General features: G+C 43.4%; 1 protein-coding gene across 5 annotated transcripts in view; it reads right to left on the reverse strand.

Moving 5' to 3' along the window:
• Positions 1–23,380, reverse strand: part of MYO7B (myosin VIIB) — a 99,364-nt gene that overhangs the window by 42,868 nt on the left and 33,116 nt on the right. For 4 of the 5 annotated variants that reach the window (XR_014789535.1, XM_084846737.1, XM_084846738.1 and 1 more), the window contains 12 exons: positions 20,085–20,169; positions 18,888–19,103; positions 14,746–14,916; positions 14,027–14,245; positions 11,780–11,941; positions 8,971–9,051; positions 6,582–6,697; positions 5,673–5,799; positions 4,506–4,625; positions 2,106–2,279; positions 599–826; positions 103–270 (listed from right to left, as the gene is read on the reverse strand). Coding sequence is in view for 4 of the 5 variants with exons in the window: in XM_084846737.1 (XP_084702863.1) it covers positions 103–270; positions 599–826; positions 2,106–2,279; positions 4,506–4,625; positions 5,673–5,799; positions 6,582–6,697; positions 8,971–9,051; positions 11,780–11,941; positions 14,027–14,245; positions 14,746–14,916; positions 18,888–19,103; positions 20,085–20,169 (1,867 nt within the window). In the remaining variant the exon portion in view is untranslated. The remainder of the gene's footprint in view (positions 1–102; positions 271–598; positions 827–2,105; positions 2,280–4,505; positions 4,626–5,672; positions 5,800–6,581; positions 6,698–8,970; positions 9,052–11,779; positions 11,942–14,026; positions 14,246–14,745; positions 14,917–18,887; positions 19,104–20,084; positions 20,170–23,380) is intronic. The other variant, XM_084846739.1, reaches the window with a different exon arrangement.

Raw genomic sequence — 23,380 nt, forward strand, 5'->3', positions numbered from 1 at the left:
TTGCCCCATGGGCCTAACTTTCAACACCCCCGTTATAAAGAGTACTTAATGAAAAAGAAGCTAAGATTAATGTCAATTCCTGCATCATCTGTGTGTCCATACCTTAGCATGAGCATATGTGATTAGGTTCACCCACTTCTCTTGGGATTTGGATCTTAGTAGCTTTGTTGGGATACACTCCTGGAGTATGTTTTGAACCAACTCATTTTGGATGGTCTCTCCAAACTGGACATAGCAATATTTGGCTCCTATCTCCACCAAGTCCTCCTCCTATAACAATTAATCAGGTTAGATAATGTTCTAGAAAATACCTTGACCTAATCTCAGCCATTTCCTAGTGCTGCTTTGGCTGGACTAAACAAATTAGATATTTATCTTCTCCCAATAGGATTAATCTAGAAATGTATACAGGACAATGTAAATACAGAACAACAGATTACACTAATAGCATTGAATAAGAGGTTCAAATGGACAGCAAAGAAAGGCCTACTTGGCAAGAAGTGCTCTTTAGAAGCAGTTATTATATATACCCAGATCAGACTATGTCTCTAAGTGCCTTTGGGCTCCTTTTATTATCATCACTACATAAAACAATTACCTTCTCACAGCGGTATTCTCCAAACCGGATGCCACGGATGATTTGATGATAGATGAGCTCAGTGCTGATGGGATCTTCTTTACAGTTGTGCCAGGGAGTGAAGATCTCTTTTCTAAAGTAGAGACGCCAGGGAGTGTGGCGTTCATGGCCACCCTTCTCCCTTTCCAGTTGCTCACACTGGGAAATTGCATCCATGATGTGATCCCGTCCACTACCTAGTGACCAAGCCTGAAAACATAGACATTGTCCATCTTTAAGGATAAATATGCTGTTCATTTAATGAGTTAGCTAATAATCATGGGAAAGCCCCCCCCCCCCCACTGCCCCCGAAGACATCTCATGCAATGGTATAAGTTAAGAAGGGTATGAAAGTTACACAATGGTTTAAAAAGAAGGCAGCAGAAAACACACAAATTGCACTGGGAGAATTAACAGCATGATGTAAGGCAAGGCATGCATGGGGTGGCAGGAGTGGGAGGTCTCAGTTTATGTCATTGTGGATTATGCGAGGGATCTTAATAAAAGCACCACTGTTCTGGAGTGAGTTGGAAAGTTGCATTGTATTGAATATTGGTGTGTGTATTTCAAGAGACAGACAAATATAGATATAGCTATAGGTTCAGAAGTGAGGTATAAATCCATAAACAACCAAAATAAATAAATTTGCTGGCATATACCTCTGTGTAAACTACATCAACTTTCATGGCCTACTCTTAATTATTTCACTATATTTGGAGTCCAAGAAGATTGCAACAGATCATAGGCCATTCATTACTTAAGGATCCAAGGTAGATTCATACATAAGAGAAACTGATCTCTCCCTCTCTCTCTATGCTGTGGAGACTTTTTGTCCCCTCAGACTGAATATGCATGTGATGAACTGGTTGTGTGAACTGGCTACTATGAGCATGAAATAAGTGGACTGCATGAACTATGTGAGAAAATATATATGGTTGTTTATCACATGAATGTTGGCAATTTTATCTTGTATCTTGATGCTCACATGACCAGGATAACAAGGAGCACATTCAGTCCATGCAGGCAAAATCCATTGGCTGCACCAATTAGCCCAAATTGTGGTTGTGCCGACTGGCCTTCAGTTCTAAAGTATACCTTCCTTGCTATAATTATGTGAGAATGTGGTAGACAATCAGGCTTGAGAAGAAGCTTAGAATATGAGAAACTGCATTCTCACATGTACTAGCCTGGGCTTCACTGGTGGCAAAGGGAGAACAGAAAACACCTAGCAGTGTCCTGTGGAAACATTTCTTAAATATTTTTTCCCAACAAGAAATGGAAAAGCCCAGGTGGCAGTTGGGTGACTGAAATTTTAAAAGAAATTAAGGGCACAATCCTATGCATGTTTAGGAAGAAAAAAAAGTCCTACAACTTCTAGCATTCCCCAGCCAGCATGTAAATGTAAAAGACTGACGTTTAAAAGAGTTGTGCAATTCCCCATTGAATGTATTTGGGCAAATTTAATCACAGGCAGTGAGATTTCTTTCACCTTGTCATACAAAGCAATGTAGAGAGAGAAACCAAATGTATCCTTCAACTTCATTTTATCAGCTACCAGCTGGCAGATTTCCTTTGAAGTGGAGGCTGAATCGGCGGGAACTGTGATGCTGCTGCCATTCATCAGGGTCGTGCTGAGCGTAATAGGCTTCCTACTCTTTGTTGCCTGAAAGGCAGGGTTACAAAAAATACTGAGAAACAGAGGCAGAGTTGTATAGCAACTTTCTCCACACTTTCTCCACATTGCAGCTATAGTGGGAATCCCAGATCATTACACAAGTCTTCAACTTCCACATAAAGTGTAGAAACCTGGCCTACACCTGTTTAGGTGATTCTTCTAGACTCGAAAGACTTGGGGTGCTTCCAGATGGAGGGCTCCTAGCGCTAGCAATTAGAAGGCATTGAAAAAGGTCCAGAAACTTCAGCTGGCCCAAAATAGGACAGTGGGATTGTTAACAGGGGCTGGCCAACATGATCATATTATGCCAGTACTTTTCCATCTGCACTGGCTGCGAGGCCATTTCCAGATTCAAAGTGCCGGTGTTAACATTCAAAGCCCTCAATGCTTGGGGCCAGATTATCTGAAAGATTGTCTCCTCCATACCCACCCAGACCCTAAGATAGTCTTCAGTACTCCTTCTTTGGGAGCCCCCGCCAAATGAAGTGAGATGGGCAGCTACTAAGAAGAGGGCCTTTTCTGTTGTGGCACCCCAGTTGTGGAATGAGCTTCCTAGAAAGGCTTGCCTGGTGCCTATGTTGTGCTCTTTTCAGCACCAAGTGAAGAACGTCTTGTTTTCCCAGGCATTTTAATCTTTCAGTTCCTGTTGTTTTATATCTGTTACTGTATTTTAAATCTTTGCAGTGCTGCTAAGTTTTATTTTGGTTTTTATTTTATACTGTAGTTTTAGGGCGCAATCCTATCGGACAACACATAGGAAGTGTCGGACAGGCACACCGACCCTCCCTGCCCCAGCCCGCCCCCAAGAATGCCCCGTTTTCGCTGCTCTGCACTCCTCTTACATTACAAGCGTGGAGCGCGGGGCCCATCCACACTGCCTACGAGGCAGCGTGGGGGGGGGGGGGTCGATTCTCAGGGAACCGACCTCGGAGTGCGGGCTCAGAGGTTGGTTCCCAGGAACTGACCTATCCTATGACTGTCTAGCTGCTGACTAGTGGCCATAGGATTGCGCCCTTACGCTTTTAAACATTGATATTATATTTTATTGTGTTGTATTTTATGGTTTTAATTATTGTGAACTGGCCAGAGCTTCAGTCATAGGGTGGTATAGAAATATAACAAATACATACATACATTTTTAAAATTGTGCAGCTGTTTTGTCTTTTTCTCCTTAACAGATTTTCTATGTTAAAGAAAAAGTGATAAGAAACCATGGGAGGGTTGTAAGTAGAAGGCAATGATATCTGGACCCCCTGTGAACTTCCATGAATGGGACAGGGCAATAGCACCATAAAACCCTTGTCTGGAAGCACCCTATTAGTATAGAAGAGAGTAATCAGCACTATCCAGGTTGCACCTCCAGCACTAGGATCCTTTAGTACAGCTGAGGCATTGCCTTTTTATAATTAACTGGAAGTGGAGTTAAATGGAGGCTACAAATAGCACTTAGCACTATATTTTCCAGGAATGCCTTTTCTCATGGCCAAGATCCTTCTATAACGTTTACCCACAAATTAGTACCACTCAGAAAAGGTCCTTTCCAAACTTATTTAAAACTTACCTGTTGGAAAGTCCTGCCCATTTTATTGTTTCCGGTTGATCATGGATAAATTATTAGTAATTAATGGTCTCTTAATTGCCCCTCAAATATCTTATCTTGATTGCACCAGTGTCAGTTTCTGTTCAAGCGGGTGGGGGCTGTAAATTATTAGATTCCTCTCATTACTTCTTTTTCTTTTTCTAAGGTGAAATATTGGTATTTAACTAGAAAAGAGAGCAAACCATGGGGGGAGAAGTCTCTCTTCTCCCCCCATGGGAACAGAAATTGGCATTGGGGCAATGAAGAGGTTCCAGAACCTGAAAAACCTCAATAGGTTTTTGCCTCTCTAAACTACAATCGCATGCTATTGCCAAAAAACAAACAAACAGTGGAATAAAAAACACTGATTTGGTAACATTGTCTGAATCACCCCTGAAAGGTGAGTGAACAACAATGGCAATTCCAGAGAAAAGGGCTGCGGTGAAGCAAACCCAATTTATAGTTTAATTCATGCTTGGAAACAAAATTCAGCTCCAGTCATCCCAGTCAAGGCAAAATTGGACAAGTTGCATTACTAGGCCATACAGAAGTTAACTACTTTCTGTCCCAACATGGCAAGAGTTATCAGTGTAAGGAGGAAAGGGAAGGGAAACTGGAATATGGGCAATGGCTACCTGCAGTTCCAGCCAACTAGGTGGTTCAGACCGTGTTCCATTCATATATGTGCGCCTCAGCCGTTCAGAACAGTATGGTGCATACAGTATTGGTCCACTCCGGATAAAATTCAGCAGGTACTAGAAGTATAAAGCAGAACAAATTGTTATAGAGCACAGATGTTCATGAGGGCCTGGAGATCTTCTAAAGCCAGTTATGTAGAACTTGTGAAAATGTTTAATGTTATGTTACCTCTCTTTCTGTGTTTTAAATATCATGTCTCCATGGACATGATAGCCTTTGGCACTCTCTGACAGAGGGCCTCACCATGAGGGAAGTGAAAGCTCTTCCTCTGCTTGCAGATATGGAGAGAGGCACAAAATGTTCTGCCTGGCCCTAACAATTGCCCACTTCTAGCTTCATTGCTGCCACCACCACCAGCTCCTTCTCATTCATCCTCCTCTTCTGTGATAGTCAGGAAAGAGTCTCCAAGATAGCAGCAAGGTCCTAGAGTGTCCAATACAATTTTTCTGGGGTAGAACCCTCTCAAGATGGTGAAGTGGTGGATGGAGAGGAGGATGCACAATCAGGATAGGGGCAGCAGGAGGAGGAGGTGGGGTACAGCAGCTGAGAACTTAGCCTTAGGTAGCTCTATGGCACATTCCTCAGCTATTTATTAAAGGTTGATGGACATGCTTTGAATTCTAGGGTCCAACATACTCAAAATCATCTGAAAAATTATGGAGAGAATGGGAAATTGCACAAAACTTACTGATGAGGCAGCCTGGCAGGATTCTCTGAGTAGAATATACCAAACTGGGGACACATTACTAAGACCAGCTTTGAGGACCACTAGATCAAATTTAACAAAAAATGGATTTGAAGAAAGGTGTCTCTTGTTAATATTAAGATCCAAGGAAGTTAGTGGGCAAGGAAAGAGCAAGGAGAAAAGGGAAGTGAGGGGACAGGAAATAATTGCGAAATGTCTTTCCTCCCAAACCAATCCTCATTGTGTGAATAAATGGACTTATGTCTGCTAGACAGCAATTTAGCTATCATATGCATACAAAATTGTAATAGATGCTTATGGAGTTATGTGGCACAGATCCATCCAAGCTGTAGTAGGCATCATTAATATCTAAACCACAATGGTTATCGTCAGGAGTAGACAACTGCATAATTAGTACCTTCACAAACTTGTCTGAAGGAGAGAAAGAACCAAGACAAAGTGACAGCAGGATCCATCCTCTAAGATAACTGGTTCTGTTGTTATTCTCAGTGAGTTGCTTGCAGATCTGGCAGTAAATCTCATCCCTGTGAAAGAAAGGAAAAATAAGCAAGGTGATTTTCAGCCCAATGACAGACATTTTGCTACACCGACTCATGCAGATTTCCTGGTCACAAATAGATATATACTTAAAACCCATTTGATTATACTGTGCTTTTTGTTCTATATGGGAAATTGCAGATAAGTACCTCATACTCTAACAGATCTACACAATGGGTGCTTCCCAATGACGCTTTTAATGTGTAATTGCCATGCCTCATTAACACAGCTGACAAAGGATCCAGATGTCATTCATCCAGTTGTAATCCTCCCTTGTTTTCCCTCCACCTCTTCTGTCTTTCTCCTTATCACAAAACATAGTAAGGAGGGAAAGAGCAGAATAGCAGCACAATCTCTTTGCAGGTGGAGACAGGAAAATATATGATTGAGGGACAGTGGGAGGAACTATCCCTGGGATGACATGTTAGGGATGCTCTTCCTTTCTCTGTTGCTGACCATGCATTTGCACTTTCAGAGCCATGTCTTGTCCTGTGCTGCAACTCCAATCTGAATCCATATTAAGCATAATTAACCAGCAGGGGAAAATCAAGCCACTGGGGTTTCTAGCCTGTTTGTGATACTGACTAGAACTGGCTGTGAAATTGACAAGAGATCAGCATTGTCAGATGAAATTGATGGGACCGGACCACCTTCACTTGGATGTAATCCTTGATTGTAAGCTGAAATCCTTTAACCCTGTGCTCCGAGCATTTGTATGGTGCATAACTTAGTAAAATGGGCAGCTTCCCCTTAATATAGGTTTTAATACCTGATAGCAGGACGTAGGATAGCATTGCCAATAATAAAGTGCACTTTTTCAAGGTTAGACATAGGTCTCTTAGACACAGTGCTCTCCTCCCGGAATAGGTCATCCCCATTAGTCATCTGCAGAAATGTAATAAATAAATATATAAATAAATCAACCTTGCCACCTAAAATGAAGCAGAAAACCATTTTTTCCTCTCTTGAAATGAGGATTGTTTTAAGAAACATACACATAATACTGGGACAGGAAACTGTCATACATAACTTGTACAATCTCATCTAAGAAAGTTACAGCCAACCCTTCTTGATACATGCATACTCCTCTAGATGCAGTTCAGTTCAAACTGAGTCTCCTTCATTTCTTCCATATTTTGTCCCCAATGGAAAACCACGAATCCACTTCCTTCAATCCTATTTCTTAGCTTCTTCCATTATCTTGACTATTATTTCCTTTAATATTTGTTCTAGAGCCTTACTACTTACTGGAGTTAAGCTAATAGGTCAGTCTGAGTCACTTTTATTCCATTTCTTCAACAGAGATCCAATGTTATTTAATCTCCAGTCATCAAGTAACCTTTTCAGATAGTATTCATTTAAATAATTACTAGTGGGCTTATTTCATGTGCCAGCGATTTTAATAACTGGAGACAGAAATTATCTGGGCCCCATTTTGTACATATTAAGAACTTTAAACTTCTGTTCCACATCTTGTATTAGTTTCTGCAAGTCAGTCCACACCTATCCACCTCTAGCTTCTTCTTAGCATAATCTTGTGCTAAACTGACTCCAAAGGCACTCAGTGAGTATTTGGGCCACACACAAATGCTCTTTGCAATCCAGTCCCATGCATGTTTAGTTGGAACTCGGAAGTTAGTCTAACTGTCCAGTCATATTTATTGTTGATCAGGTCATGAGACTTTACAACATGAGTTTAGTAGGACTTACTTCTGATTAAGTATGAACAGGACTGCAACCTTGATTTCCTATTACTTTTTTAGATATAATTCCCTCCACCCCACTGTCTTTGTGCCTTCCTTAATCAAATATCTAAGTGGCCTTTTGAGTCTTGTGCAAAACTGAATTCTCCTACTCTTCCTTACCACAAACAATTCCTTTTTAGTTTGACTGCTAGTCCAGGCACCTGAGTCAACGTACTATCTCCCCTACCTGTATGATACAGTAGAATGCATTTAGAATGGACACATTTTCAGCTAAGCTTTTGCTATGATATCCAGCTGCCTATAATGCACACCACTTTAAATCCCAAATCAATTTGCAAGCAAAGCATAAGAAAAGAGAGAGAAAATAAAGCTTAAAAACAGGGGTAGGGAACCTGTGGTCCTCCAGATGTAACTGGACTCCATGTCTCATCAGGCCCAGCCCCAGCCAGGACAATGATCAGGGATAATGGGAGGTGTAGACCAAAAACACCTGAAGGGTCACACGTTCTCCAACCCTGCTCAAATAGCTCAATGAAGTAGCTTAGTCACACATTTTACATTGTGGAAATCTAGACAAGCTGTGGGATTGCAGGTACAACCCCCCTACACACACACACACTGGATTAATGTGTAATGTGTGTAGGGATGTACAGACCATGCAAAATCCACTCCGTCTGTGTTTCATGGATTGTCAGATGCCTTGTGTTCTGTTGTCCACTCACAGACAGATGTGAATATTTTTTTTCCATCATGTAGAAAAATACACAAATAATTACATAACAAGTTTCGTAAGAATTTACATAATTTAGCTTAGTATGTAACATTTAGTGTCTTATCCCCCATTCCGTTCAACTTTTCCTCAGCAGAAACATGCGTATTTTCCTATTAATAAATATGCATACATTTTGGAAAGTTTTAAAGAATCTGAAAGTTCACAGGCTCTGCACAGCCTGAGGCGGTCGCTCTGCAGTGGATTCCGCAGGTCAAATTCTTAGAAATCCGACTTCATTTTAGTCCATCTCGAATTTCTCCAGCATCCCTAAATGTATGAGTTAATGGAACATGCTTACAACTACATACATAATGCCTGAATTTCCATAACTCTTCTTTTTTGAGATGGGAGGATTGTGGGAGTCAGGCATACATATGTATACCTCACTACCTCTTATATACATATGGTGCAGGATGCCTGCATCAACCTGTTGCCACACCACAAATACACTGCTTCCACCTCTCAATAAGGCACACATAGGACATGTTCCCTGGGAGGCCATTATGCTAGAAAAGCAATTTATATATTTAATTTATTAATTTATTCATACCCCTTGAGTCAGGTGCCCAGACTAGCAGTCAAACTAAAAAGGAATTGTTTGTGGTAAGGAAGAGTAGGAGAATTCAGTTTTGCACAAGACTCAAACTACTGGATGTTGATGAGGACAAAACATAACCTACCTTTCCGGTCACCTTGGAGCTGTGTTTTAGTTTCACAGACGAAACTACTTTGGAGAATTTGTTATCCCTCCTGTTATCTATCTAAGATAGAAAAGTTTATCATAAAGTTTTTGTTTGCTCCCCAAAAGACAGTAGAAAATGTTACATTAATGAAGGTGCATCAGGCAATGAGGCACAAACCTATAATATGAATGAAACCACCACAGACTAAAGCCCCTTCACTACAGTCTCAAGCACTGTTTCCTGAGAACTACTACAGGGACACTTGCCTGCTCTTCAGCTGGTGTAAAACAGCATTGTTTATTGCCCACAACATGTGTGATACTGCTAAATCATATGTTTGCAGTTATCTTGATTCCACAGTGTGAAAGACTCAGATGGGTAAAAATTATATTCTTCATTACACTACCTAGTTGTTCAGAACTTTTTGCAAACTTACAAATTCAACAAGTCCTTCATAAGGCATAGGTAGCCACATCAAACACACAAAACATAGTTTGCTACATGTTCTGACTGATGAGTGTCTGCCTGGACTGTGTACTTTGAGGACCAGGAAGTGGGGACCAAGATGCCATCATTTCACTACAGCATGTGAGGGTTTTATGTGTGCATGGTGTAGAGCATGGTGCTCTAATAAATTCACCAGCCCAGTCAAGGCATCTGGAATTAGAAACATTCCAGAATGTGAAGGGAGGGCTTTTGGAAGACTTCCAAATTAACAATTTGGTTGGAGCAAATTGGACAGGGCCTTCTCTGTGGTGGCCCCCACTCTGTGGAACTCCCTCCCTAGGGAACTCCACCATGCCCCCCTCTTTAATGAGCTTCTGCCACACATTAAAAATGTGGTTGTTCAGGCAGGCATTTGGGGTGGGTTAGGGTATTTTTAGAAATATGATGTTTTAATGGATAATTGTATTGTTTTAAACTGTTTCTATTATTGTACATTGCCCAGAGTGGCTGGGTGACCAGCCAGATGGGCGATTAATAAATTTAATAAATAAATAAATAAATATTTGGGCGGGGGGGAGCACTAGGTGGCTCCCTGGTTTAGCACAGCATTTGCAGAAATCAGTGTTATAACTCTGCTCCCACTGTAATCAGAAGTTATACTGTTAATGAGAGCAGGATGAGGGTCACACTGAGTACTCTGTGGATGATAAAAACAACAGACACTCTAGGCTATCTTCCTGCCAGTGTTATAATTCATGAACTGAGTAATGTAAATGGAATGTAGTGCTTTCTCTTCACTCAACAGAGTCCTAATGAACTATGACCCAGTTCTCTTGAAAAACCCAAATGGCTTACAATTAACAATGGTGCAATTACAGAGAACTACCCTGTCTCTATTAATTATACTGATTCAAGTCTGCACGCTCTAATTACAGGAAGTTAAGAATTATGCCCCCAAATCCCAGCTACTCCATGGAACAATCATCTCTAAAATTCCTTTAATTCTGGTCATTCAAACTCAAAGCCATTGCTCCATACACGGTGCCCCTTTTATATAATATGGCACCCCAGGTGCTTGATGGCTCCCTTGAGTTTGCACCTATATGATGGCTGCAAGACCAAAAGAATGATCGAACACCACATAGCCCACAATACCTGGTAGCTGTGCCATTGGCGGTAGCTGCAGGGAGTCACACTGGGAACCTTTGGATCTGTGTGTAGCTGCCCATGTGGTGAGCCACTGAACTGCATGTTGCAACATCTAGGCTAGGTGATTAAGTATCCTTGGGCCCTGGACTGACCCTCCTTTTCCAATTAAGCCTTGTTTGAGCAACAAGGTCTTCCTGAGTTCTGGCATGTTCCTGTGTGTCTTTTGATTGCCCTTCAGTCCTGACATGCTCTTCAATCCTGCCTACTGATTTGCCCTTCAGTCCTGACTACTGGCTTCATCCCACAGCTCTGGGCTCACAGCTCCTGGCCATAGCTGTGTCAAAGGTAGGCATGGCTGGGCACCTTCTGAGAGCCCACACCCCAGCAGGGGCCCACTGACAAGAGCCCCTTGGAGTTGCCCCTCCTCCTCCTCCTCACCACTGCAACCTGCTTGTTCGTCTGCCTCTCACTCTGACTCAAATAGGGGTAGTGGTAAGGAGGAGCAGTAGATGCTACTGCCTACTTCCTCACAGACCCTCTGCCCGCCAAGCAAGCAAGTGGTAGCAATGATGAGAAAAAGGATGAGGAGAAATAGCAGCTAGTGACAAAGGTGGTGAGAAGGTAGACTCGCTGAGGGAGGGAGCCCATTGAGGTTGTCTTGCCCAAGGGTCCTCAAAACCTGGAGCCACCACTGCAGTCCTCACTCACCTCGGACTGCTGCTCACAGCCCAGCCCTGACAGCCATATCTAGCTTGGGAGGCATAGGTTCAACAGGTCTGCTACAATCCTAAGAAATCACCCTTCCTATAAGTAGCAAAATAAGATGCAGCTTTCTAGCCTCCCATTATCAGAGCCAACCTACACATTACATTAAGAGTGCTTGTAACCAATGTGCTCAGAACTTGCCATGTCTTTTTTGTTTGTTTGTTTAGAAAAAAAAACAGGACCCCAGTCCAGATCAGGACTGTTGCACGTGGGGAAGGGAGACTTAATCCTTTCCCTCCAATGGTCTTCCCTATGAAAATCTCTGCACATTACAAGCTGCTATTACACATAAAATCTCTGGGGGCAAATAACGTGTGTGTGTGTGTGTGTGTGTGTGTGTGAGAGAGAGAGAGAGAGAGAGATTTTCAGTGGGAAAACAGCATGGGGCTTTCCAGTCATGGTTTTTTAAATCAGCTAGTAACTGTGAAGAACACCCGCCACTTACCAGATCGGGACTGTAACTGCTCATGTGCTGTAGCTGGTTCTTCTTGCCAAAGCTATCAGAAATCTGAGTCACCTCAGAGCTGCTCTTGCTGCTGGTGCTCTTCACGAGCTCTGGTAATTCACCCATGAATTGCAAGATGGTGGTCCATACAGCTAGAGATGCCTGGTGAGGACCGGACATACCATGAGATAGCTTTACTGTGACTGTGGTACATTTAGTCAACACCTACAGAATGGTGGCTGCTGCACTAAACTATCATTGGCACATGCATGCACAATTCCCATTGAAATGAGATTCCGTGCACCTATATGTGTACTATATTGAAGCCATAGTGACTTATTAACAGAAGTGGTAGCAGTAGTGGTATCAGCAGCTTATTCAGTAGCTGATATTGCTGTTTTGGCTAATACAATCAGCTGAAAAGTGTGTCCTTTTTTGAGGCATAATATGACCATTCCTTTTATGCAACACTATCATCTAAGGGTGCCATCCTACCCAATGCTTGTAAGCCCCTGAATTCAGAGGCTTATGGGAATCCAATGCAGAGTGGCAGGAGCAGTGGAGGCGATCTTCACCTCCATGCTCCTCCTGCTCTGCACTTCCGCTAGTTGGGGTTTTTCACCCATCTAGCTGGAGCATTGCGAAGGGGGAGGGAAGGAGGTCAGGGGATACTTTGTAGCCAGCTTCCCCAGTCCCCTCCCCTCCCACAGAAACACCCCCTTTACTTCCACTCCAAGATCCTTGTAGAGGCAGCCAGCACGGTTCTCTCCATGCCGGCTGCACGGAGGAGGGAGAGAGGAGTGCAGATTCCTGGGTCCGAGGTCAGAGTACTGTCTCCGACCTCGGAACTAGGAATCTGAAATATCCTATGGCCCCCCAGACTCTGTCTAGGGGCCATAGGATTACTCCCTAAATAAACCTTAGTCAATCATATCAGTTTAATTGATTAAATCTGTTTAGGAATAAAAGGGCAGTTTTGAAGAGGGGAAAGCATTATTGCTTTAATTTTAGATGAATACATGTGTCACAGTGGGCAACATCTTAGAACAGGCATCCCCTCCTGTTTGTGAGAAAGTTGACGGAATGTTGGTACCTGCCACCTACATTTTTAAAGCGTTTGTGGTTTTAAAAAATTAACAATATTTTTAAAAACTGCTTTCCAATTTACCAGGGGTATCTTTTTTAATTGATCAAAAAGATTGTAAACCAGTTCATCCAACTGATATATTGATTAACTGTAGCAATCCTACAACACATGGCAACCAGACTGGTGTCTGGTATGTGTTTTATAAACCACATAACATCAGTCTGGAAACAGCTTCACTGGCTTCCTATTTGTTTCTGAGCCTGATTCAATGTGCTCATTCTCACCTATAAAGCTTATAAAGCCCTAAATGGCTTGGGGCTAGGGTATATGAAAGACCACCTCTTCTTCTTTGATCCTGCCCGGAGCCAGTGTTCATCGTCTGAGGCCCTCTTATGTATTCCATCTCCGAGACAGAGTGGTTGATGGGGACTTGAGACAGGGCCTTTTGTGTAGCAGCCCCCTGTTTGTGGAACTCCCTCCTTAAGGTTGGCTCCCTCATGATTGGCCTTTAATGGCTGATAAAAATGATAGTGCTCCACCAAGCTTTCAGTGATTAATGCCACTCCTTGATTTTAGAGGGTTCCCCTCTTTTATTGTATTGTATGTATTTTATCTTTTTTATTTTTTGAAATGGTTGCATTTTATTCTTTTTATACTTTTATTATAAATTACCTCAAGCACTCAATGGGCCAGTTTGCATGTCATAATAAGCCAGATTTTTTAAAATGTATGAGCAAGCTTGATCGCGCTTGCTTGACTCCTCTAGCCAGCGGGAGCAGCTAAACAAGACAGGGACTCTCCATCTGTGATTTGTTTAGCATGACATCCAAACTAGGATCTCTGGCTTGTTGGCAGAGCAACAAGCCAAAGGCATAAACCAGGGTTTGTTCTTGGCTTGACTCTGAGTTGTTGGGAAAGGTACAAACCAGAGATCCCAATTTGGACATTGTGCTAAACAAACCAGGGGAAAAAAAGTCCCTAACTTATTTAGCTGCTCCTGTTGGCAGAAGGAGCCAAGAGGGAGCTATCAAGCAGTGTACACCAGCACACTTGCTTGTTCACAATAAACTGGAATCAAAAAATAATAATTCTGGATTACTATGACATGGAAACATTGAATGGAGGAATGATTAAAAATACATTAAATAAAAATAAATTACCAGAATATCATCCTTTTCATCATGGTAGAGCAGTGGGTGGCGCAGTGGACGCCGACTGTGTATATGTGTAGAGGATCCCTGGAAGTAAGTGGCTGCAAATTTGGGGAATGTGTATTCTGCTAGGTCATCGATCTCCTCTTCCTCCAGCTCCATGGTCATAGGGATCATATCCAGGTCCACTTCATTCAGCTTGTGTGTCTGTGACTTTGTCTCCAGGTCCTACAGGGCACAGAAGCAGAGAGAAGCATGGTTCCCTCTCTCTCTCTCTCTCTCTCTCTAGTATCCTGTTCTCTTCCTTGCTGCAGGTAGATATTGAGGCTTGTGGCTAGTGCTCTCCAAATAGTGTCAGCATCAGCTACTAATAAACACCATAATAAAGGTACATAATAGCCATCTCTTCTTTGAAATCATGGACAGTATCCAATGTGGCCCATTCATTAGTGGGACCCACCACTAGTGCAACGGAAACCTAGTGCTTTGTAAAGAAACCAGGAAGAGCGGAAATACTAGGTTCTGGAATGGGGCAGATTAGCAGAGCTTGCAGAAGGGAGTGCTGCTGGCCTGTCCCATTCCAAAAGCATTTCCGCTCATTTTCAGGGTTGCTTTCAGAAGTGCTAGTTCCTGTAGAAGGTTCGTAGCAGCATTGGATACTGCCCAATATTTCTAGATGACCACTTCACTGGCCTAAACTGGCCTATAATTTATTTATAGCTGCTTACCTCAAAGCCCAGGGGAGCTTCCCCTTCCTGCCCTCCAATTAAAGGAGGTAAGAAACCAAACACTCTATCCACCATTTCCTGGTCACTGATGGCATTACATAGTGCTTCATTTTTGTGCCGTTCCTTTAGCTTATCAGCATCTGCTTCATGCTCCGGAGGAACCAGGCACTCCTGTAAATACAATCATAGGAATGCATTTAGCTGGAATTAGGAGCTGGTGAGAACAGGGACATTTACATGTATAAAATGTTCATGGAGACAAACTGCAGCCATTCCTCAAGGCTTGGACTTACATCATCAGAACAAATCAGGTTCCAATGTTAGTTCCTAAGGCTGCAATCCTAAAGATGTTTACTTGGGAGTAAGTCTAGCTGAAAGCAATGGGAGTTACTTCTGAGTAAACCTGTGCAGAATTGTACTGTAAAATGCACATTGGAACAGAACATGACACTGGCATAACTACTCAGGATCAGGGTGTACCAGTGGAATGATTACTCTAAACCTTCTAAGAAAGCATTCCAAATATTTTCAAATGTTTCTGAAATTCATCTCCTTTTGTAAGCAATCTGCTACTTAGGGCACAATCCTATAGAGATAGACAGGCACCTCCAACCTCCCCTGAAGTCAGAGGCAACCACCTATCCAATGCAGGGTGGAAGCAGCAAGGAAGAGAGGATTGCCTCTGTGCTGCAGCCACCCTGCACTTTGCCTTTGACACACATTTTTGCGCATCTAAGTGCAGCTTCTGGGAGTGGGTGGGAACGGGGCTGGAGACCACATAGGAAGCTGTCTAAAATAGCTTCTGTGGTCTCCTCCCATCCCTGCCACCAGGAACCCCCGGTTTTCACCCCTCCATGCTCTGTGTTAAGCATGGAAGCGGTGGCAGGGCGGTTCTCTCCACACGAGCTATGACGGGGAGGCGGAGGGGGGAGGGCACAGTTTACTGGCTATGAGCTTGTAGCACTATCTACAAGCTCGGAGCTGGGAAACTGAAAAAAACTATCTTCCCCAGACGCTGTCTAGAGGACATAGGATTGCTCTCTTATTTATCATTTCTGTCAGGCAGCTCTGGATTCCCCAGGCAGGGAGTTCTCATTAGCTCCCCAAATATTTAGTACTAGACATTTGACAACAAATGCAGCACTCCTGAACTGTGCTTTCTGAGGCCCCATCTACATGGGGATGCTTTCCAACATGATTCTGTTTAAAACCATGTTTTCATGAAATCGGATTTGCTCCTCCCATGGCACACACAGCCAATTAAAGTGAGGTATCCACACACAAAAAGAACCATTTTTGCATGGCAGACTGTGGTGGAGTCTCATGGCATCAACAAGCTTCCTAAAACAAAATATACAACAGGGCCCCCCACCTCTCAGCTCCACTCTTAAGTGCAGTGGAAGTCAATACGTGGATTGAGGGAGAGGAGTGTGTGTGTGTGTTCGTGCCTGCATGCACCTCCCTCTCAGGCATGGGGCCAGGTGGCGCAATGGAGTATCCGCAGCATCCTTCTCTCCCAGTGGCAGCAGTGCCCCAAGCTCCACAGAGGCCCTTCCCTGGAAGGAGGAGGAGGATTCAGCAGCCCCCCAGCCCAGCCCTTTTCTTTTCATCCCCCGCCCCTCTGCACCTCTGTTGATGCAAAGGGGAATTATTTCTGAGTAGATAAGTTTAGCGGGCTGTTCTCAGGGCAGAAGGGAGATTTCAAAGGAAGAATAGACATCCCAAAGCGCAGGCCCATTTGGGGGAAAACAAAGCACATTAAAGTCATTAACATTATGCAAAGGGGCTGTGCTCCTCCAGAAAAGCAGAGATTCAAAACAATAGGCTTCCCCATCTCTCTGGGCTCCGGGCTGAGTAAGTGCAGTGGAAGTCAGCAGGAATTACTTCAGAGTAGATATGATTAGCAAGCTGTTTTCAGGGCAGAAATAGAGATTTCAAAAGAACAAAATCATCCCACAGCAACGTGCTGTTTTAAGGCTCATTTGAGGAAAAACAAAGCACAATCATGTGCAGGTCCAGTCCTCTAGATATGACGCAGCTTTCCTTTCCTCCTATCAGTGCTGTACCTCGCAGCTGATGCCGACAGCAGTATTGCTACCTGAGGTCACAGACTCCCAAACCATGCTGAAGTTGGCACGATGGGAAAATCAGTCACAAAGCAACTTTGCAAAAATGCAGGTTTTACAGCATGAAAATGTGCGGCTGCTGCGGAGAGGGGAAAAAGTCATGTGCCATGATCAACTGTGAGGCACAGTAGCACCACCGTAAATCCCCTATGTAGATGGGGACTCAGTCAGTTCCTATATTCCTGGAATATAGCCCAAGTCCATTAAATACAAAAAACAAGAAGAATTCATGGTAAATTTAATTTGTCAGGCAACTTCTGTTCAAAGATTCCCCAGGGCCCTACAGAACTATAATATGTGAGTGCAATGAACCTCACTTTCACAAGTGACACAAATGGCATGACATTTGCTGTCCAGGATGTATTTTCCTGCTTCTTCCCCTATCCCCTACCTTTTGTACTACCTATCCTGATGAAGAGTTCTTGAAATCTTGCACACTCATTTTGGATGGTCCTAAATAAAAGTATTGCCGAACTGTCGACTCTGGATATTTTCCTAATATTTCTGCAAGGATAGGGCTCTTAGTTGCTATGCCTGTCTTTTTGCTTCGGAAACATGGCTACTTACATCACGGTGCATGACCAGCTGGAGAAACATACATCTCTCTGCTGAAGTTTCTTCTGCCTGAATACCAAATGAGACCTTCCTGTTTGTTCCCAGCAAGTTAGAGAACCTACTTTTTCTGTTCTAAGGGCTTCTTCCTTTGCTTTCTTTGCTCCAGTTACTGGAAGATGCTTATCTTCCTCCAAGCACAGCTTTCTGGCTTCTAGTTTGTGTTGCTGCTGCAAGTAATAGGAACTTAGGGCCCAATTCTAGGCTTTCACACAGAGCTTTTATCCTGCAATTGAGATTGCTCCTTCACAGACGTTTTCAGGCTCTTTACATGATGCCGTGATTATCCAAGGCGTCTCCTGCACTAGATGCCCTTCGTTGCATTTTTAAATAAATCGCAGATAATGAGCTATCAAATTACCCCACTGTGTTCCGCTTGAGTTCTCTCCGTGAAAAGAGGAAAAGCGGCAAGAAGAGGAGCGAGGTCAATGAAAGATAATGGAAGACTCTATTATTGGGAGAAGGAGGGGGGAAGGGGAGGGGGGAAAGGAAGCAGGTGAAAAAGGGAGTTGTTGTGATCCTGCATTTAAAATGGAAGCAGAAAGCCCGTTTTAAATGCAGGATTTTAGGCTGGTGTAGAGATGCCCCTATGCATGTTTAGACAGAAAAAAGCTCTACAACTCCCAGCTTGCCCCAGCCAGCCATGCTAGCTGGAGCATTCAAGGAGCTGTAGGACTTTTTTCTGTCTAAACCTGAATAAGATTGGCCCTTACTATTGTTGTCTTTAGCCAGCTTTACCAGTTTGTAGTACTCCCTCTTTTCCAAATGATTCCTATCCTAACATTTGCTGATCTTTAGATTTATCAGGGCAAAAGTGGCATTGTGGCCATGTTTGCCTCTCTCTTTATGTTTTGTCAACATAACTGCTGTGAACCACCCAGAGAGCTGCTGGGCGGTATAGAAATATAATTAAAAAAAAAAAATTGTAAATATTATTTGCTGCTTGAAACTAAGCATGCACATAGGGGTCCTGATACTTTCATTGTTACATTGAAACATAGAACCAATAATCTTTACAAGCTGCTAAATGTGTAATTTCTTTTGATATTTTTAAGCCCTTTATAAGCCCTCAAGATATTTCAGAAAACCAAGTTCCTTTAAAATTATCTGAGGTAATTTTGGCCATGGACATTAAAACATATTTTTAACAAGTATATATCCAACCCTGAAAACCTGTCAGTTGAACTGATACATATCTTGAAGAATTCTGTTCTCATAGCCTTGTCATAATACCCAAGACTATTCATCTCAACTGTCATAACTGCAATATGTAGTACGCAGCTATTTTGTTCTTTGATGATACTAAAGTCACTCCTGCATGAAATTTTTAATCACAGAACTTGGCCTATTATGTCAAGCCTATTATGATGTATCTTGTGATCATTATTACCCAATCATACCCACCTGTCTCATTCTATGGAAACTCCTACGAGCAAACATTCCCCTGGCATAAGCCTGTATCACATAAACAGCTTTCAGCCGTTCACTTGTTTTCTGGCGCATCAGGTAACCTCGACACAAAGCTTGGAACTTAATCACACTTGCACGGGCTGTCTCATACTGCTTCACAAGCTGTCTGCTCCGGAAAAGGGCTTGCATGCGCTCGAACCCCAACATGATCTACCACACACAAGGGGAAAAAAGATAAGATGAAAGGCATAAGCCTACACAAACTAATGTAAATGTTAACAGAAGTTTTTAAACTGATAAACATCCTCTGCAGCCTACTTAACATTCTAACTAGAAAAAGATGGAATTGGTGGGATGACAGAAAAGAAGACATGAATGGTAGAAAATAAAGCAAGGAGGTAGATGGCAAGACTAATTGAGCAGGACATACAAGAGTACAAATAGCCACCAATACATTGGTTCTTTCCAAATGACTACAGGAATGCAATGAATTTTAGAATATTTATTTATTTAAAAATATTTCTTGGCCGCCTTTCAGAGCAGAAGCCTTCCCAAGGTAGCTTACAGTGATAAAATACACAAAAACAGTTAAAATATTAAAAGTGATAAAAACAACAAAAACAACAATAAAGGCCAGCAATAAAACCAAGGGCCAAACTGCACATGACCTTAACTGTGTAGTTCTGCCCTTGGGTGGAGTTTGGCTCCCTCCAATACAAGCCCCACAATCTGGATCAGGACCCTAGCGTGCAGGGTAAGGATGTCTTTAACCCTTTGTCCTCTGCTGCAGTCCTGATCCAGTTCTAGGCAGGGGTCGGGGTTGAGGGCTGCACCTTCAATCTGCATTGCAAAAAAGAAGGTTGCATTCCTTTCAATCCCTGATGGAATTGAACCATGTAACCAAGGTGTTTAGGAAGTATACACGTCAGGACAAAAAGACACTCTCAAGGATTTGTAAAGCAGGAGACATTACTATCTCAAATATATGGGTTTTCTTTCTACTCATCAAGAATCTATCTTACTTTTTAGAGCTGTTCTTTTTTACCACCCTGTCCTTGCACCCTGGTGCAAATGGACATGGGGTGGCTAGAATGTGGGCAAGACTCAGCCAACTGGGCAATATTGCAGCTGTTCTGACTATGCAGAACTGATTTTGACATTGTATCTCAAAGATAAATGCAAGTTCCTTACCATCTTGAAGTTCTTCCGACAGCAGTAGCCCCTCCAGGCTGTCTGAATAACCACAGCAGAGCATCTCTGCTTCAGAAACTGTTTCCTACAAGCAAAAAATAAAAAACCAAAACTTTATTTTTCAAAATTTATTTTTAATTTTTATTTACACATTTATACATTGCCTGTCAGCCTAAATATTTTCTACAAAGAGAAAATATTTTAATATTGACTCCCAACTAGTGGGCCCAGTGGAATCAATAGCAGACAATGGGACTTGGGAACCTTGTAAGTGGCTGGACTACAGATCACACACACACACACACCCCAAATTAGCAAAGTACTGCATTTAATTCCTCCCCACCTCTCGCCACGGGTTTGATTTTTCTTAATGAAAATAGTTGCAACTGAACTCTCTTCTCCATGGATGTTTACAAGAACTATTAACTATGACACTACTCTAAAGGCTTCCTGTCCTCTAGGTTGTTGCTTTACCATTCAACTGGTATTGATGAGATTATAGGGGAACATATATATATTAAGACAGATACATTAACATTGCTAAGATTTTAATGGAGGGGTTCGAGGAAGCACTTCCAATCAGTGAGCCCCTGTGGCCCGGTTACTCACATGTGTTAACTTATTGTTTACAAGTGGCACCTGTAACAGAACGTTGCAGTGTATCCAGCAGAGGCTGGTGGCTCTGATTTCAGTGGGGCTGGGTATCCATTCTGCGTTTCAGGCAGAACCAGCCAGAACTCTAAAGGAGCTATCCAATGTGTTGAACCCTATCTCTAAACTAGGTTAAGCACCTTGGATAGCTCCATTAGGGTTCTGGCTAGTTCTGATTGAAACCCAGAATGAAATCATAGCCCCATGGAAATTGGAGCCACTAGCCTCCACTGAATGTATCTTCCCTCCCAAATGGACCACTCTTGTTCAGGGCTCCAGCCAGCCATTCCCTCCAAACATGGCATTCCACTCCTATTCCATTTTTTGTCAGCTGTCACTCTACATTCCATGACTACTGAGCATGTTCAGTCCTCATTGGGCTGCTGTTGTTGCTGATATTTTCCTCCTTAGGTATTTTGGTACTTCTGCAAACCTCAAGGTTCCCTCAAGCATGCTGATACTTCCCTTTTGTTTCTCAGTGGCCTCATTTTGTCTGCAATCCTGTCAGCACTCACCACCTGAGTTCAGCAGGAACTCAGACTGAGTGATTGCAGTTGTATCCTGCCTTTGCTCAGGCTTCCTTCTCCTTCCATTTTCCCTCTTCCTTTCCCTTAACATGTGCACACGCTCTCTCTCTCTCTCTCTCTCTCTCTCTCTCTCTCCCTTCACTTGCTTGTTGCTAGACATTGACATGGTTTGCATGATTACCGTAGCCCACCATAGCCATGATAGGTTGTGGTGTGTGCTGGGACACTTTTGAATATTCAAAGTCATGACTAAAGCTTGTAGTTTCATCCGAACCCGGTGAGGATGGGTTGTGCGGGGGTTAAACAACCCTTGCATGACCCTAAAACAAGCCATGGGTTATGTGAGGATTGTTTAAACCTCGGACAACCTACCCCTGCCGGATTCAGATGACATAACAATCTGCGGCTGGCTGTGACCTGAATATTCAAAATGGCCATACGCACACACTGCAGCCCACTGTGCCTTAAATAAGCCACAGTGGGCTGCTTGATGGTGCAAACCAGCCCAATATGATAAGGAACCAGGTCCCGTATCTTAACTAACATTATGAGGGGCAAGCAAAAGACTTTGTCCCACGTGATCATTGAGTGACCTGATGGGCAATGGGTCTTCCTCCTCACTCTGCCCATTTTAGAATGAGCAGGGAGAATAGAAGGCCAATATTCTGCCAGGCTGCACAGCAACCTGGCAGGTCATGAACTTCCATCATTTTCTCCCCTCTTACCCACTTCTGCCCTTTGTGGATTTGTCCACTCTGGGGCCCCATCTCCCCAGGTATTTACTCTGGTCCTACTGCACCTCGCAGGCATTCGTGCCACATGACGCTTCCTCCTCTCTGCAGCAACCTTGGGTTTTCATGCCAGAAAACCCACATTTTTGCAAAGACGTTTTGTGACAGATTTTCCCATTGCACCGGCTTCAGTGCGGTTTGGGAGTCTGTGTGATCTCAGCTAGTGATACTGGCTTTGACCAGCTGGAGTGAACAGCGCTGAAAGGAGGAAGGGAAAGTTGTATCATAAGCTCTTTTCCAGATCTGTGCACCACCAAATGATTGTGCTTTGTTTTCCCTAAATGAACCTTAACAGCCTGCTAAACATGTCTGCTCTGATGTAATTCCCATTAAATTCTACTGCACTTAAGAGCAAAGAGTAGAGAGAAGGGTGGGAAGCAAATTGCATTAAACCTTGCTTTTCCAGAGGAGCGCACCAGCGAACGATTGTGCTTTGTTTTCCCTAAATGAGCCTTAAAAACAGCCCACTAAACATGTCTACTCAGATGTAATTCCCATTGAGTTCTACTGCATTTACTGAGAACAGCAGAGAGAGGAAGGAGAAGTGGGGAAGCCTTTGCACAACTTTAATGACACAGCAGGATGCAGCGGCAGGGAAGATGGCGAGAAAGTGAGCAAAAGGGAGGTGAAAGGGCACCGGAAGGAGCCGCCATTTTGCTGCCACCACCTGCCCTCCCTGCTGCCTCCCTGCCAGCCTGGCCGTGGCGGTGGGAGTCCTGGCACTCTTTGGCACTGCTGGTTCCTTGGGGGGGGGGGTACTTGGTGGGGTCCTGATCTCAATCCCGGAGGCAGGTGGAGGCACAGAAGGGGCGCAAGTCAGCTGCTGCACCACATGGGGGTGCAAATTGGCACGAGAAAACATCCTTGAGAGGAGGAGCAGCAGCAGAGCAAAGTACACTGGGGAGAGGTGTTAGAAAGAGGGGGAGAGAGAAAGAGAGGGCAGTCGCTTGCCACTACAAGCAGCTGCCTCTTGCTTCTCCCCTCTTTCCTGGCCAAAGTGGGGGCTACTGGGGAGTTAATTCAGTGGGGAGGGAGGGATGGGGAAGCCTGTTGTTTCAAATCTGCAAAGATGCGTAGGAGCGGCCTTCGCATATCCTTAATGACTTTAAGAGGTGATTAGGCTTTGTTTTCCCCAAAAGAAGGAAAACGGCAAAAGCGGCAAAACAGGGAAGATGGCGAAAAAGCGAGCAAAAGGGGCGGTGAAGGGCCATAGGAAGGAGCCGCCATTCTGCTGCCACCACCTGCCCTCACTGCTGTCTCCCAATGACTTCCATTGCACTGTGCAGATTACTTTTTTTTTTTTAAGGAAGCTTGTTGATGGCCTGAA

Source organism: Heloderma suspectum, chromosome 3, assembly GCF_057233095.1.
Source record: "Heloderma suspectum isolate Gila_16-S chromosome 3, 16-S_ref, whole genome shotgun sequence".
NCBI lineage: Eukaryota > Metazoa > Chordata > Lepidosauria > Squamata > Helodermatidae > Heloderma > Heloderma suspectum.